At 59.2% G+C, this 12,557-nt stretch overlaps 7 protein-coding genes across 7 annotated transcripts; 4 read left to right on the top strand and 3 right to left on the bottom strand.

The window, feature by feature from the left end:
- Positions 1-79: 79 nt before the first annotated feature.
- SCHCODRAFT_02602720 (uncharacterized protein) lies at positions 80-2,061 on the top strand (the record flags this gene model as incomplete). The annotated part of the gene is made up of 4 exons (XM_050344047.1): positions 80-137; positions 207-1,046; positions 1,228-1,468; positions 1,551-2,061. The coding sequence occupies 4 exons, from the start codon at positions 80-82 to the stop codon at positions 2,059-2,061; spliced, it is 1,650 nt and encodes a 549-aa protein (XP_050197923.1).
- A 328-nt stretch (positions 2,062-2,389) lies between these two features.
- On the top strand, positions 2,390-3,145 carry SCHCODRAFT_01245072 (uncharacterized protein). Its single transcript, XM_050341310.1, has one exon. It carries the CDS (start codon positions 2,491-2,493, stop codon positions 2,956-2,958), a length of 468 nt encoding a protein of 155 aa, XP_050197922.1. The 5' UTR covers positions 2,390-2,490; the 3' UTR covers positions 2,959-3,145.
- On the bottom strand, positions 2,554-4,230 carry SCHCODRAFT_02640577 (uncharacterized protein). Its single transcript, XM_003027472.2, has 3 exons — positions 3,615-4,230; positions 3,173-3,481; positions 2,554-3,094 (listed from the first exon to the last, which is right to left on the bottom strand). Exons 1-3 carry the CDS (start codon positions 3,810-3,812, stop codon positions 2,984-2,986), a joined length of 618 nt encoding a protein of 205 aa, XP_003027518.1. The 5' UTR covers positions 3,813-4,230; the 3' UTR covers positions 2,554-2,983.
- A 1,334-nt stretch (positions 4,231-5,564) lies between these two features.
- On the bottom strand, positions 5,565-6,328 carry SCHCODRAFT_02640575 (uncharacterized protein). Its single transcript, XM_003027471.3, has 5 exons — positions 6,248-6,328; positions 6,172-6,196; positions 6,080-6,120; positions 5,950-6,030; positions 5,565-5,849 (listed from the first exon to the last, which is right to left on the bottom strand). The coding sequence occupies exons 1-5, from the start codon at positions 6,251-6,253 to the stop codon at positions 5,715-5,717; spliced, it is 288 nt and encodes a 95-aa protein (XP_003027517.1). The 5' UTR covers positions 6,254-6,328; the 3' UTR covers positions 5,565-5,714.
- SCHCODRAFT_02640572 (uncharacterized protein) lies at positions 6,286-7,830 on the top strand. Its single transcript, XM_003027742.2, has 2 exons — positions 6,286-7,154; positions 7,395-7,830. The coding sequence occupies exons 1-2, from the start codon at positions 6,430-6,432 to the stop codon at positions 7,528-7,530; spliced, it is 861 nt and encodes a 286-aa protein (XP_003027788.1). The 5' UTR covers positions 6,286-6,429; the 3' UTR covers positions 7,531-7,830.
- Positions 7,831-8,216: 386 nt separating this feature from the next.
- SCHCODRAFT_01134402 (NAD(P)-binding protein) lies at positions 8,217-10,436 on the top strand. The gene is made up of 8 exons (XM_003027741.2): positions 8,217-8,376; positions 8,429-8,681; positions 8,736-8,810; positions 8,872-9,131; positions 9,223-9,488; positions 9,585-9,640; positions 9,691-9,818; positions 9,884-10,436. Exons 1-8 carry the CDS (start codon positions 8,343-8,345, stop codon positions 10,063-10,065), a joined length of 1,254 nt encoding a protein of 417 aa, XP_003027787.1. The 5' UTR covers positions 8,217-8,342; the 3' UTR covers positions 10,066-10,436.
- SCHCODRAFT_02087303 (heme peroxidase) lies at positions 10,169-12,519 on the bottom strand. The gene is made up of 9 exons (XM_003027470.2): positions 12,086-12,519; positions 11,942-12,034; positions 11,828-11,894; positions 11,735-11,780; positions 11,400-11,681; positions 11,234-11,347; positions 10,995-11,175; positions 10,597-10,935; positions 10,169-10,540 (listed from the first exon to the last, which is right to left on the bottom strand). Exons 1-9 carry the CDS (start codon positions 12,305-12,307, stop codon positions 10,295-10,297), a joined length of 1,590 nt encoding a protein of 529 aa, XP_003027516.1. The 5' UTR covers positions 12,308-12,519; the 3' UTR covers positions 10,169-10,294.
- Positions 12,520-12,557: the final 38 nt, after the last annotated feature.

The following is a 12,557-nucleotide window of genomic DNA, read 5'->3' as shown; positions in this document are numbered from 1 at the left end:
CGGTGGCGCCTTACATCATCAAACAACAAGAGATGCTCCTCGTGGCGCGCTACTTGAATGCTTCGATTGCCAGTTCAACATGAGCCCAAATCTATACACCGCTTTCTTTCGACCATCACCACCGACCGCCTCCCATGGTGCGTAAAGGAATCGTAGACGAGGTCAGATTCAGCATCCTTTCCTCTAATTATCGACACCAATCGCAGTGTTCTCCCAGGACGAAGAACCGCCCGAAGCCGGCGCTAGACACGTCGCGCTTGATAGCAGCTCTCCACAAAATACTCACAGGAGGATCCTCAAGAAGCATGCTCATGACCATAGCTATGACCATGACCGTACGCGCAGCGAGAGCACCATCAGCTTTCCTCGCCCGCCCTCCGCAGCGAAGGAGCAGCCGCGCGACTCCTCGAGCAAAGTTCGCAGCTTGATGGACCGCCTGCGCAGCGCGTCGCTGTCCATCACGTGGGCGGAGAACGAGCACAAAGCGGCGCGTCCGAGTGGTCCGAGTGGACTGCAGCAGGCCTTCCGCTCGGCCTGGAAGCGCGCGGTGGCGCTGTCGGGGCGGCATACGCCGAATTCGAACGGGGAAGCAAGAACTGGACCCACGGTCATTAGGACGCCGATGGAGGCGTTCGCGGACGATGCCTCGCTGGCAGCTACGCTCACGATTCCCGCACCTATGGGTCGCGCGCGCTCGCAGTCGGAGAGTGCGCCGAGGACGACAGTGTTTCTAGCAGGCGAACAAACTACGGGTCCGCTCTTGACGACTACGAAGGGACCAACCATTGTTCGAACTGCCGAGGAAGCGTTCTCGCCAGAGAAGAGCGACCCTACATCTCAAGCGCCCGTATCCAAACGACCCGGGATACGCTTGAAGCGCTCGCTGACGCTGCCGCCTCTACGTATCACTACTAGGACTGCGAAGAACGCTGTGACAGCGGAGCCGCACACATCTCTTCCAGCTCGCAATGCCGACCGCGCCACTAGGCAACCACATTCCGCACCTGCTGCCTCTCGAAAGTCCATGGCTCCTGGGCCATCTTCAGGTGAAGCTGCTCCGCCGTCGCGTCCTGCTGTGCGAAGGTACAGCACGCCCCCCACGGAGACTGCGACCCACAAACCCTTGGGAGCAAGCCAACCGGTCTCGAGGGCGACCCATCTGCCTTCCGTCTCCGCTCGTCAGCCTGTTGAGACCGCAGCAAAATCACGTCCAACCTCTACCAGCAGACGGAGAACTCCGGAGCCCCGTCCTGGTCGAAATGCAGACACCCGACCGGGGCGAGCTGCAGAAACACGGCCTAGTCGAACTCCGGAACCGCGTTCAGGTCGAACTGCAGAAGTTCATCCAGCTCATCGGTCTCGACAAGCGAGCGTGCCTGCAGATACGTCCGGCGGTGCTGCCTTACCGTCGGGTACGGCGAGGCGCGCTAGCGTGGCGAGGCCAGCAGTTGCGCCAAGGGAGGCGCCTGTGCGCGAGCCGGCTTCCATAGCGCGCTTAGCTGCTGCTCCGCATACGCGTCCAGATGTTTCCTCTCAACCACCCCCGTCAGCTCCTCTTCACTCGGCACCCAGGCCGTCCCCTCGAGAAACGAGACCACCGACAGCGGCGCATACCCGGGCGACAGCGTACGCGCCGCAGACGCCCAAAGTCACCTCCGCACTGCGTCGAGCGTCAACGACAGCGCATCCGGCCTCGGGCGCGACGACACAGATCACGCCCTCGCGGCCCAGGACACGCTTAGCAGAAGCTGTTCCGGCTGCGCGCCCTTCTGCCGAGCCCGCGCCGACGGTCGCGAGAACTCAGCCTTCGCCGTCGCCAGCGAGGAACCCATCACCTGCGAGAGCTCGACCTCCGCCGACAGGAACTCAGCCCGTACCTCCGCGCGCGAGAAGCCATCCCACACCTGGGCCATCGCCCGCGCGCCCTTCTGCCGAGTTTCGGGGCGCGCCGACGGTCGCGATAACTCAGCCCACACCTTCGGCCGCGAGAACTCAACCTGCACCATCATCCGCGCGAACGCAGGCTGCGCCGTCGGCGACGAGGGTCCCAGGCGCACATAGCTCGGCTCCAACTGTCGGTGCGCATGCGCCGAGGGGAAGACCACTTGCGGCTGCTCTTGATGCGCGGACAGCAGGCGCTACTACAGATGCGACAGCTGCGCATCCTGCAACCGCGCGAGCAGATGTGCGTGCGCCGAGGGAGCGAGCGACTGCACATCCACCTGCTACACGAGCAACCGTGCACCCTCCGCGAGCAGCTGCATACCCTGCGACGAAGCCGCCGATGACTCCCGCGCCAGTATCTGCGAAGCCAGTGAGGAAGGCGCGACACCGGTCGACGGGAGAACCGTGAAGGGCTCACAAAAGTTCTGTCGACGGAAGGCATCTAATAACCACTGTACTTATGTCATTTATTGTGCATATCTAACACCGGCTTTACATTGTACTTGAACACACTATGGTGTATACTGTATACCCTCGCCTTGCACAATGCATATCGTGCCACATTCGCAACCCATGAGCTCAAGGTATCCAGTGACCCTCGCCATGGATGGCGTCAAGATCATCTGCGACCTGTTCGCGCCCTGCAGGTCTTCGACGGTGAAGCATGCGTACCCATTTCGCGAAGTACATGCACGGATGCGTGCCATCGACTACAGCTCAAACAGCATACAAAGCACGTTCGCGGCGGCGAACAAACGAAGCGGCGAGGCGCATGCGCGAAGGACAGTGAACGGACGCAGAAGCGCGGGGAATGCGCGAAGAGGTGAGATGCCAGTGCATTGTGCGGAGACAACAAGATGGATGCAAGAAAGTATAGTACAACGACGAACGAGCGTCGTTCCAAGCAGGACAAACTGGGTATGTGGCTACGGAACCACGTCCCTGCAGCGCTATGGGACCGCGTGCGTCTTCGCCGTGGTGGGGACTAACTACGTCCTCACCACTGCATCATAGAGCTGAGTGCGTCCTCACCACGCCCTCACCTCGTCCGACTCACGGAAGAGCTCGCGCCATCCTCTTGTGGCCTGTCGAGCGTCTTCGACCGTGACGCGCTGATGTTGCCGGCGCCACCACGGCCTGTTGAGTAGATCTGGGGAATGGAATCAGCACCGTCTATCCTGATTGCATATACCGTCTACGAGTCCTTGCGAAACACTCTCGAGCTCACCTTATCCTGCCTCCTCCCCCTCGCTTGGTACACCAGCGCGTCCTCCAACTCCTCCGCCGCGCTCGAGGGGTTCGCACCTGGGGTCCTGTATATCGGTCTCCCCCGCCCATCGCACAGGGTCGCGTCGTCGTCCTTCGAGGGGTGGACGACCAGGCGCGCGATGTTGCCCGCACCGCCGCGGCCGGTGGAGTACGCTGTCCGATTTTGCCTCCCCCTCGCGGCCAGTTCTTCTTCCTCGCGCGCTTCGGCTGGCGACAGGGCTGGTCGTGCTGGCCCTATGTTCCCCGCGCCACCTCGTCCCGTGGAGTGCTGTGGATAGGGTTAGAGGGGGTAGTTGGCATGGAGGGGGGTAGGGATCGGTAGGGGAATAGTGGTCGGTGGGGCAATAGGCATTGACAAGGGAGTGTGGGATGTATGGTGGCAAACGGGACAGAAGACTCACCACCGCATTTGTTTGCAGCGACGAGCCCTCAGGCGTCCCCTCGAGTTCCGACCCCGACGGGCGGCCAGTGAAGGCGCGTCGGATCTTCTCAGCGAGGGATTGCGAGCGCGAGCGTTGAGGGCCATTTATGGAGTCGGTAGACTGCGAAGGGCTGCCACCAGAGGTCTTGGACGTCTTGGACGGGGTGTAGCGGGGCATGGTGAGGGTGCTGGCGTCTGTTGGTATCGGGATGAAAGTCGCGCAGAGAGTATTTGAGGCTTCCAGGTATGTATGGCGTGCGGGGAATGCGGGATGGCGCGTAGAAGTCTCGGTGCAGTTCCGTCTTAAAAGTTCCAAGTCTCGTCCGGCAGACAAACGCGTCGGTGAAGAGAGCAACGCGCCAAGCTCTGGCCTGGCCTTTATATGAGGAGGCCCCGCCTGGTCACGCACCCCATACACGTACAGCGAGGCGTCGCCGCGGCGGCGCGCGCGTCATGTCGAGAGTCACGTCAAGAGCTCACGAGCACGCGCGCTCGCGTGCTCCCGCACAACATTACACCTGCGACGCGCCGTGCTAGTCGCCTGACTATATGCAGGGTGGCGGGGAAGGGGCGGCAGGAACAAGCTGCAGTATGTGGCGGAGGAAGGCAAGCCGGCGAACGACCTGATCGGGCTGCCTGACGCGCTCCCGCTCAATGCAGTTATGGCCATGGCCAACTGGTGCGGTCGGATGGAAGCTTGCGCGTTGGTCCTCCCGACGCGCGTGATGCATAGTCCGGGGAGACCTGCGAGGCTGCGGGGAAGCTTTTGAGATTTTCCTGGGGTAGCACACGTTTCTCAATTTTGCAGGCAAGCCAAGTACAGTAGAATTCGCAAGACAAGCAGCTACAACAACAAGACTGCGACGATGTACACAAGTGCGACTTGTCTGACGAACAACAGCCAAGCGACTGGCGACATGAGACTCAGCGGGTGGACAAGATGCTTCACCGATGGCGACACGCCCGAACTAGGTTCAGGACCATGCCACAGTTCCGTCAAGCTGCACGCCGACTCGAACACGATGCAATGCACACGCCTGCCTACCCGTGCTCACTCGCGTCCGAGCCTCGGCCTACCTGCGAGCATAGGAAGAAGGACGGCACCATGAAGTCCACCCGTCGAGGATCCTCGCTACGCGCCCTAATTATGGGCTTTTGAGGCCAAATATGCGTTATGAAGTGGCCTTCTGCACATTATGAAGCTCGCCTTGCTGGACGCTGAACGGTATGAGTGTCAAACACGGCGCAGAGAAGGCCCTAGTAGATGTGGGGGACTAGGTCCTGGCAGAAGCTGGGGAGAAGCTCGGGTTCGCAAGGAAGCGAAGACGACGTGCCCGACGGCGAGAGGAAGTGGGACGACTAGACTGTGTATGATGGCGTACGGTTGCACGATCACGAGGGCTACAGAAGGTCGGTGGGGAAGACGCGGTCACGGACGCAGCTCGTGCTTGAACACTGCGGAGATGGCCGTCGTATATATTATAAAGCCTGTTTAAATAGTTCGTGAGGTGAGTGGCCGGCTTCGAAGTCAGCAATGAGCATACCGGTCGAAGAGACCAGCAGAGATGCATTCGGCCTCAAGGAAGTAACGTCCAACTTGAAACATCAGGTTCTAGAGATGATTCCAATAGGGGCAAGCAAAGATTAGTGAGGTGGAGCGTTGTCAAGGCTCCAAGAAGGCTGCACGTAAGGGGGAGGAAAGTGCAGAATGGGTTGGGTCATAAGCCGCGAAGACGTGAGGATCGAAGTTGCTGCACACAGATGCAAGAGAGCGCTCCTTCAGAGCACATGAAGTAGAGGGAGGCGCTGAACCTGGTGTAGCAAAGCTAACTAAACCGTTGGCTGGCGCGCGCTGAATCAGCACTCGATATTCAGACTCAGGCAACTGCGTCGTGCGTTAGACTTTGATTTGGCATCGGGCAAAGACCAAGACGCACGCAAAAGATCTCAATAATATGCCTCTGGCACGAGACTTGCAATACGGCGATGCGACATTTCGAGGAGTAGCGACTTGTAGCGAGTCGGCGCAATGGATAGAAGGAATCACAGCAAGATAGATGGTGTCAATGCTCATTCTGCTCTATTTGCTATCCTCTGACGCGTCTGGGGATATCAAGCCTGCGCTAGAGCTCTTCGAATGCGCTTTGAGCGCGTCGGCGGCCTCTGCCTTGGCGTTGATGACCATCTGGTTGCGGACGGTTTCCTGACGGGCAATCTGGGTGGTAGCACATAGTCAGCACTAGCTTAATGTGTAGTGTGAGGGAGAGTTTATGTAGGAAGGGATGCTAGGGTGCGAGGAAGGAGAGAAGACGCACCTCCTTCGTGCGGTGCAAGCACTCGAGGTAGTCGTCCGAGGCGGGTCTGCACTTTGTCGGGAGGTCTGTCTGGGTGTAGCACTGCAGCCATGTGTCAGTTAAGGAATGTATAGTAGAGCGTACAACGCACCTTGAGGAATTCCTGCCAGTACGGGTAGCACCGGCCCCGGCCTACGTATTCCAGTCAGCCCCGAGCTATCCTTCCAGCTCATTCAACCGCACCTCCGCCTTCAGCCGCGTAACCAGACTGTGTATCTCGTCAGCACGCACTCAACCCGCTCTCAACCACCACACTCACCGCCATAGTTCTCGGTGATAGTTGGAAGACGGAAAACGACGAGCACGCCGGTCACGCGCTCCGGCATCACGCCGTTACCCCGGTCACGCCTCCGCCAATAGTGACGCGCGCCATTGTTCTCGAGCTCAGGTCGTGTTCTCCTCATTGTCGCTTTCTACGTCCACCAGACGCATTTGCCCACCATGGCGGACGCCGAACGCGCATTCCTGACGAATATGCTCACGACGATCGGCGCCCAGCCGGTCAACTACCCCGACGACTACCGCCAGCCGCCAGAAAACACGCTGCGCAAGGTCCCCGTGCTCCCACTCCCTGTCCCGCCCCCGCCCGCACACGCCGCCGCGTCCTCATCCGTGGCGAGTAATGTTTCCTTGACGTTCAAGAGCCTCAAGCCCGCGGCGACATTCTCCTTGACGGTCTCGCCCGCCGACGCGATCGCGGACGTGAAGGCCAGCTTGGCGAAACTGCCCGGCGCGCCGCCCGCGGACGCACAACGGCTCCTGCTGCGCGGCAAGGCGCTCGCGGACGCGAAGCTCTTGAAGGAGTACGACGTGAAGGACGGCGACACCCTCACGCTCGCCGTGCGCCCGGGCGTGCAGTGGGATCCCAACGCGTCCTCAGCGCCGAGCGACGAGATCCCGAAGGTCACCGTGCAGCAGCCGAAGCCCGTGAAGCCGGCGACGGACACGCTGGCCCTGGGCCCGGGCGATACGAAGCGCAAGGGCCACGGCCGGACGCCAAGTATTGTCTTGTCGCCCTCACCGACGAATGAGGATGCGGCGCCGCAGGAGATCGAGCTGGACCTCGCGCTAGACACGTCGGAAAACACGTTCAAGGAGCCGCCGTCGGCATTCCAGACGACGCTGTCGCAGCCTGAGTTCTGGGATCGGTTATATTCGTTCCTCCGGTGGGTGCTTCTCGTGTATCTTCGTGGCGGTCGCCTTAGCGAATTGTTCATACTTCCCTTCCTCTGCGCACTCTCCCTTCAAATACTTCTTGTGTTCTCGCATTGGTAGGCATCTGCCTACCCCGTCCACCACTCGCGCCACAAACCCTCCCTCTGATCTCATCCTCCGTTCTCCCTTTTCCTTCACTTCTTCACCCATATTCTCCCAATCTCCGAACCCCAGCTAACCTCCCTCCCTAGCACCGAATTCACCGCGGACGCGGACTCGCTACGTGCCTTCGAGGACTTCCTCACCGCGTCGAAGGCGCACCTCTCCGCGAGCGAGATCGCGCGCATTCGCGATCACGTTGGCGTCGTTGGGATGGCTGGGACGTAGGATGAGGGGCTTCTATGCACACCGAAACGGGAGAGAACATGAGGGACGAAGGCGAGGAGACGAGTCCACGCGCGTGATGGGGCGAGGGATTTGTGCGCGCGGACGATTGGGAAAAAGAGCCGGGGGGAGAATGGGAAGCGCACGTCCCGCGGCGGGTCTTGTGAATGTCCGCTAGAGGGTTTGGGATGGGGGAAGGTGCACTTAATGGTCGGTAAGCCCGACATGGACTATAGTCGTTTGGCGACGAGATAACGAGGAAATTCAAGCAGAGATATCTGTATGTACACATCGCAATTGGGATTTTTCATGGCTGGTTTTGTGCCGCATTCATTCGTCTTTGGATCCTTGGCATTCATTGTGCGTCGTCGTGTATAGTGGAGGTAACCTCCGGGTGCGTGTCTGTTTTCCTCGTCTGCTCAATTCCTTTATCGCTGCGCATCCTCTCCGTCGACAATACCCCGTTCCTCCCGGAAGTTAACCGTCTTGTAAGTTTCCCTGACAGACGGATCTCAGCTCTCCCCCGAGTCGGCGTCAGCGACGAGTAAATGTATTATTTCGAGAGGCGCTCGCTGCAAGTGATTGGTGACTGAATTGATTGATGAGCGGCTGACTCAGCTTGCCTCGAACCTCCTTGACTTTACCAAGCACGGCGGCATATATATATGTGCTCGATGGAAGACATGTACCTTGAAACGAGTTGTGCTCAGAGAAGCATTCTGCTAGGACGCGCGCATCGTACAAGACCCCGTCTTATACACGGCTTTTCGACCTCGAAGATAGACCCCTAACCGAGTCTCTGTCTGCTCCTAGCCATGCCCTACGATATCCTCGTCTTGGGCGCGACTGGTAAGCGCTCAGATCTTGAGCTACTTCCGTACCCACTCACGAGTCCCCTCAGGTTATACCGGTCGTCTGATCGTGCGCTACCTCTACGCGCATCACCAGTATCGCACCAGCTTCACTCTCGCGATCGCGGGACGCTCCCAGGCCAAGCTCGATGCCCTCATCAAGGAAGAGAAACTCGACGACTCGGTGCAGGTCCTAACAGTGGACGTCCTGAAGCAGGAGGAGATCGATCGCGCGGTGAAGGGCGCGAAGGTGGTCATCAACACGGTCGGGCCATTCGCGAAGTGGGGGACGCCGGTCGTGAGGTGCGTCGTGTTTTGAATTCCTTGCGTTCCGTCGCTGACAGTGTTCTCCACTAGATCGTGCGTCGAAAAAAACGTCCACTATGTCGACATCAGTGGTGAAGGGTTCTGGATCATAGACATCATCAACGAGTGCGTCTATTCTACCCCATACCCCACATCCCCGCGCTGACCAGCCCCCTTTCCCGCCCAGATTCCACGACCGCGCCCGCCAGCAGGGCACCATCCTCGTCCCTGCCTCGGGCTTCGACTGCGTGCCCTCCGACTACAACGCCTACCTCGCGCACAAGGCCCTCAAGTCCTTCGCGCCCGACGCGTCGCTCGCGGAGACGATCAGCGCCTTCGTCTTCAAGAGCGGCTTCTCCGGCGGCTCGCTTGCCACGTCGTTCAACATGCTCGAGCTCCCAAAGGAGAAGCTCAAAGCCAGCCAGGCGGACTGGGCGCTTAGTCCTGGTACGTACTCTAACCACCCTTACTTCAGCCACCCCCACCCCACCCCCACCTCACCCCCCGACCTCCTTCGCATCATGCTAACCATTCGCAGTCAAAGGCCGCCCCACCCCTCACTTCCAACTCTCCTACCGCCTCCCGCATGTCTCGCCCCCCGTCTACGGTGGCCAGTTCATGATGTCCATGGTCAACCGCCCGATCGTCCAGCGCACCTGGGGCCTGCTGCAAGAGGGCGACCCCGCCGCGGCCTACGGCCCGAACTTCAAGTACATCGAGTTCGCGCGGACGGAGAGCTGGCTCGGCGGTGTACTGCTAAGTCTGTCGCTTGCGATTGGCGGGTTTTTGTTATCTTTGAGCCCGGTGAGTTGGTTGTTTGGAGTTGGGTAGAGGATGCGTGGACACTCAAGAAAAGTAATGTGGGGAGAAGGGAGGACATTGTGCTGATTGAGATTGCAGATCCGCGCGCTCGCGAAGAGATTCCTGCCCGCTCCTGGGGAAGGCCCGCCGGAAGAGTGAGTTCGGCGCGTGTTTGTGACCTCCATCGTTACTGACATCCGTGTAGGGACATCGAGGGAGGGTACTTCAACATCACGACGGTAGCCACGTCGGACCTGCTTCCCAATGGCAAACCGCCCGTGCGTGTCAAGTCGTACTTCGCGGGCAAGGGCAATGGGTATCAGGTCACTGCAGGTGCGTACTTTCCAGGTTTCGTGCCTGTCCTCCTATGCTAACCAACTCGTCACCATCTCTTATAGTGACTACTTCCGAGGCTGCCCTTGCTATCCTGCTCGACCATGACAAGCTTCCCGCACTTGGCAAGAAGGGCGGCATCCTGACGCCTGTGGCGGCGCTGGGCGATGTCCTGCTCGATCGCTTGCGGCCCACCGGGTGCTTTGAGGAGAAAGTTGAACTCATTGAGGACAGGAAGGCTGTCTGATAGGGGTGTTTGTGCAATGATCCGAGCTGTTCGTACTGATGTTAGGACTTCTCTTGTATGTGCTTTTTCCCAGTGGGCAAGGATGGGATGTATGTTGCATTACTGTGCTTGAACCATATGTTTACCAATAAATTATTGAGTTTATCCCCGTGAAGTACCCTTGCTTTCGCTATGCCCACTTCCATTTCTTGCACCCTTCCGAAGGCGAAATCGCCCCTAAAACTGTAGATCACGAGCAGAAGTCGCTGCGCTCGTTCTGCGGCAGCTCGATTGTCTTGCCGTCGACCTCGGCGAGGATACCCCAGCCGAATGACGGCATGGCGTCAAGCTCGACGGTGTAGATAACATAACCGTTGGCATCGGCGTCGCCCGCGGCCTTCATGTCGAATTCGTTCGCAGGGGCCTGCGCCTGATTGTCGCTTGTGAACGCGTCGCCTGCGATGTACACGCGGCTCGGCTTGACGCTCTCGTGGACCTGTGCGAGCAATCATCAGCACCGCTGCCCTGCTTGCTAGACCCATCTTCACTGACCGCGACATTGATCGTCTTCTCGCACGTCCCCTCCGCAAGCATGATCTTGTCCGTCGGGAGCGCGAAGCCCGCGCCGTCCTGGGCCTTCTTTACCGCGTTGCCGTCGCCCTCGTCGACCTCGAACCAGAAGCCGCCGAAGCCCTTCGCGGGGTCGATGTCGGCGAGGCCGGCCGTGTTCCCGTACCAGAGCGTGGTGTAGCGCTTGGCCTGCGCGGAGCCGGTCATGTTCGCGGTGTGCGCCATTTTGACGCGGTGCACCTCGCAGTCGTCGCCCGTGCAGGTGGAGTCGGTCCATGCGAGCTGGACGACACGCGCGTCGTTCTCGGAGACGTCAAAAAGCTGGAGGTGGGCGTTAGTCAGGGTGACGAAAGGGAAGGAGGGTTGGGTGAAGGACGTACCCTGACTTCACCGGAGAGGGTAATGTTGCCGCTCTTGGAATAGGTAAGCTTGAGTTGGGAGGGCTTTACCGGCAAGGGCTTGATGACTTCGGTGAGCTCCACACCCTTAGGGACAGTATCGATCATGCGAGCAAGCAGGGATGCGCATGTAGAAGCAAAGTGGTCGGCATCCTTCGCGAAGCTAAGATATCATAGTCAATCCCACTGCTGACGGTGCAGATTTGATAGGAGGTACTCACGCAGACATCGTCTGGTTTCCGTCAAGGCTGAATATCCTTGCATCCGAATTCTTCGTCTCGTTCAGACCGACGACAAGTGGGTTCTGTGTCGTGCCCTCGATGTACTCTGTGGCTCTGCGTGGAGATATCAGTACACGTTCCGAGCTTTAAATCTACCACCACTCACATCGTGTTGTCAAAGTTAACCAGCGACCCATCGAAGGATACACCCGAAATGTAGTCCGTCCCATTGGGCGACTCCGGAACCTGGTCGGGGAAGTCGGCGTGCTGCACACTCCCAATCGAGTGCCCGCACGCGACGAGACCAATCATCTCCTCGGATGTAAATCCCTGACGGGCGAAGGCCGCTTCATGACTGTCGAGGTCCTGGTCGGGCTCGGGGACGCCCGCGTTGTTGGGCTCGGTGGCATCGATGCGGCCACCGCGGTAGTCGATCTCGGGTCCGCCGCTGTAACGCGCGTCAGATAATAAAATACGGCTCTCCGGTGATGCGAAACGCACCAGTTCTCGACGGCCATCACGAGCAACAGAGCAAGGCCGTCCGCCACTGACCATCTCATTAGTCACGATCGTCAGAAAATGCATGGAACATACGGGAAAAATGACGGTCAACAGCACCCGCAACGAACACGACACTGTTGTTAAAGTGCGTGCCAGGGTTCTGAAGACAGTTGGTCGGAGATCTTATTGATTGCAAGTGTCGCTCACCTCCGCCCGAGCTTGCTCCTCCCAAAGACGAATGGAGGCGTCCATACCACCCGTACCGTCATCTTTGTTATGTGTGGCCATGTCATGGTATGCCTACCGTGAGAGTGTCAGGATGGAATCTCGGGCCACCGACGTCAGACGCACCGTGCGTATCCAGTCTCCGGCATTCGAGCGCACGCCCTCGTACCCCTTCTCCGTCGGGTGGATGTACCGATCGCAGGGGGTCACGAACAGAGCAGGCTCGAACGAGTTATACCCCAGCTGGTCCCATCGCATAGCCTCCAACCTGTCGAGCTTTGGCGAAGGCCAGGTATAAGCAAAAGCGACGCGCGCGATGGCGAGGGAGATAAATAAGCGCGAAATCATGAGTTACAACGAGCGGAAGGTGAAGAAGAAACAGCCCTCCCGCACAGCACGGGTGCATTATATGTACCCAGCGCCGTCGCATGTTCCTCATACGTTTTGCCTACCTTCGCGTCGAGGACCGCGGCCGCGCAGACGGCCGTCGGTGCCTTGTGCGCTCGACAAGGCCCAGCCGGCGCAGATCCTTTCCAGTCCGAGGGACTGAGTAACACAATCAGATTGACGAGGGAGATCAGAATATAGGGTGCCTGTA

The sequence above is a fragment of the Schizophyllum commune genome (assembly GCF_000143185.2).
Source record: "Schizophyllum commune H4-8 unplaced genomic scaffold SCHCOscaffold_12, whole genome shotgun sequence".
Classification (NCBI taxonomy): domain Eukaryota; kingdom Fungi; phylum Basidiomycota; class Agaricomycetes; order Agaricales; family Schizophyllaceae; genus Schizophyllum; species Schizophyllum commune.
The sequence above is the reverse complement of the archived record's forward strand: the minus strand, read 5'-3'. Positions and strand labels throughout refer to the sequence as shown.

What these genes read in the sequence shown, in the direction of transcription:
- SCHCODRAFT_01245072 (XM_050341310.1), top strand. Translation starts at nt 2,491, where the DNA reads ATGCATATCGTGCCACATTCGCAACCCATGAGCTCAAGGTATCCAGTG.
- SCHCODRAFT_01134402 (XM_003027741.2), top strand. Translation starts at nt 8,343, where the DNA reads ATGCCCTACGATATCCTCGTCTTGGGCGCGACTG. An exon ending in CCTCGTCTTGGGCGCGACTG is followed by an intron (nt 8,377 to 8,428) that starts GTAAGCGCTCAG and finishes GAGTCCCCTCAG; the next exon opens with GTTATACCGGTCGTCTGATC. An exon ending in TTTTGTTATCTTTGAGCCCG is followed by an intron (nt 9,489 to 9,584) that starts GTGAGTTGGTTG and finishes TTGAGATTGCAG; the next exon opens with ATCCGCGCGCTCGCGAAGAG.
- SCHCODRAFT_02640572 (XM_003027742.2), top strand. Translation starts at nt 6,430, where the DNA reads ATGGCGGACGCCGAACGCGCATTCCTGACGAATATGCTCACGACGATC. An exon ending in CGGTTATATTCGTTCCTCCG is followed by an intron (nt 7,155 to 7,394) that starts GTGGGTGCTTCT and finishes CTCCCTCCCTAG; the next exon opens with CACCGAATTCACCGCGGACG.
- SCHCODRAFT_02640575 (XM_003027471.3), bottom strand. An exon ending in TTACGCGGCTGAAGGCGGAG is followed by an intron (nt 6,121 to 6,171) that starts GTGCGGTTGAAT and finishes TGGAATACGTAG; the next exon opens with GCCGGGGCCGGTGCTACCCG. An exon ending in GCTTGCACCGCACGAAGGAG is followed by an intron (nt 5,850 to 5,949) that starts GTGCGTCTTCTC and finishes GCTACCACCCAG; the next exon opens with ATTGCCCGTCAGGAAACCGT.
- SCHCODRAFT_02640577 (XM_003027472.2), bottom strand. Translation starts at nt 3,812, where the DNA reads ATGCCCCGCTACACCCCGTCCAAGACGTCCAAGACCTCTGGTGGCAGC. An exon ending in CGCTGCAAACAAATGCGGTG is followed by an intron (nt 3,482 to 3,614) that starts GTGAGTCTTCTG and finishes CCCTATCCACAG; the next exon opens with CACTCCACGGGACGAGGTGG. An exon ending in GGGGGAGGAGGCAGGATAAG is followed by an intron (nt 3,095 to 3,172) that starts GTGAGCTCGAGA and finishes TCCATTCCCCAG; the next exon opens with ATCTACTCAACAGGCCGTGG.
- SCHCODRAFT_02087303 (XM_003027470.2), bottom strand. Translation starts at nt 12,307, where the DNA reads ATGATTTCGCGCTTATTTATCTCCCTCGCCATCGCGCGCGTCGCTTTT. An exon ending in AGGAGCAAGCTCGGGCGGAG is followed by an intron (nt 11,895 to 11,941) that starts GTGAGCGACACT and finishes AACTGTCTTCAG; the next exon opens with AACCCTGGCACGCACTTTAA. An exon ending in AGAAGACGATCAATGTCGCG is followed by an intron (nt 10,541 to 10,596) that starts GTCAGTGAAGAT and finishes TTGCTCGCACAG; the next exon opens with GTCCACGAGAGCGTCAAGCC.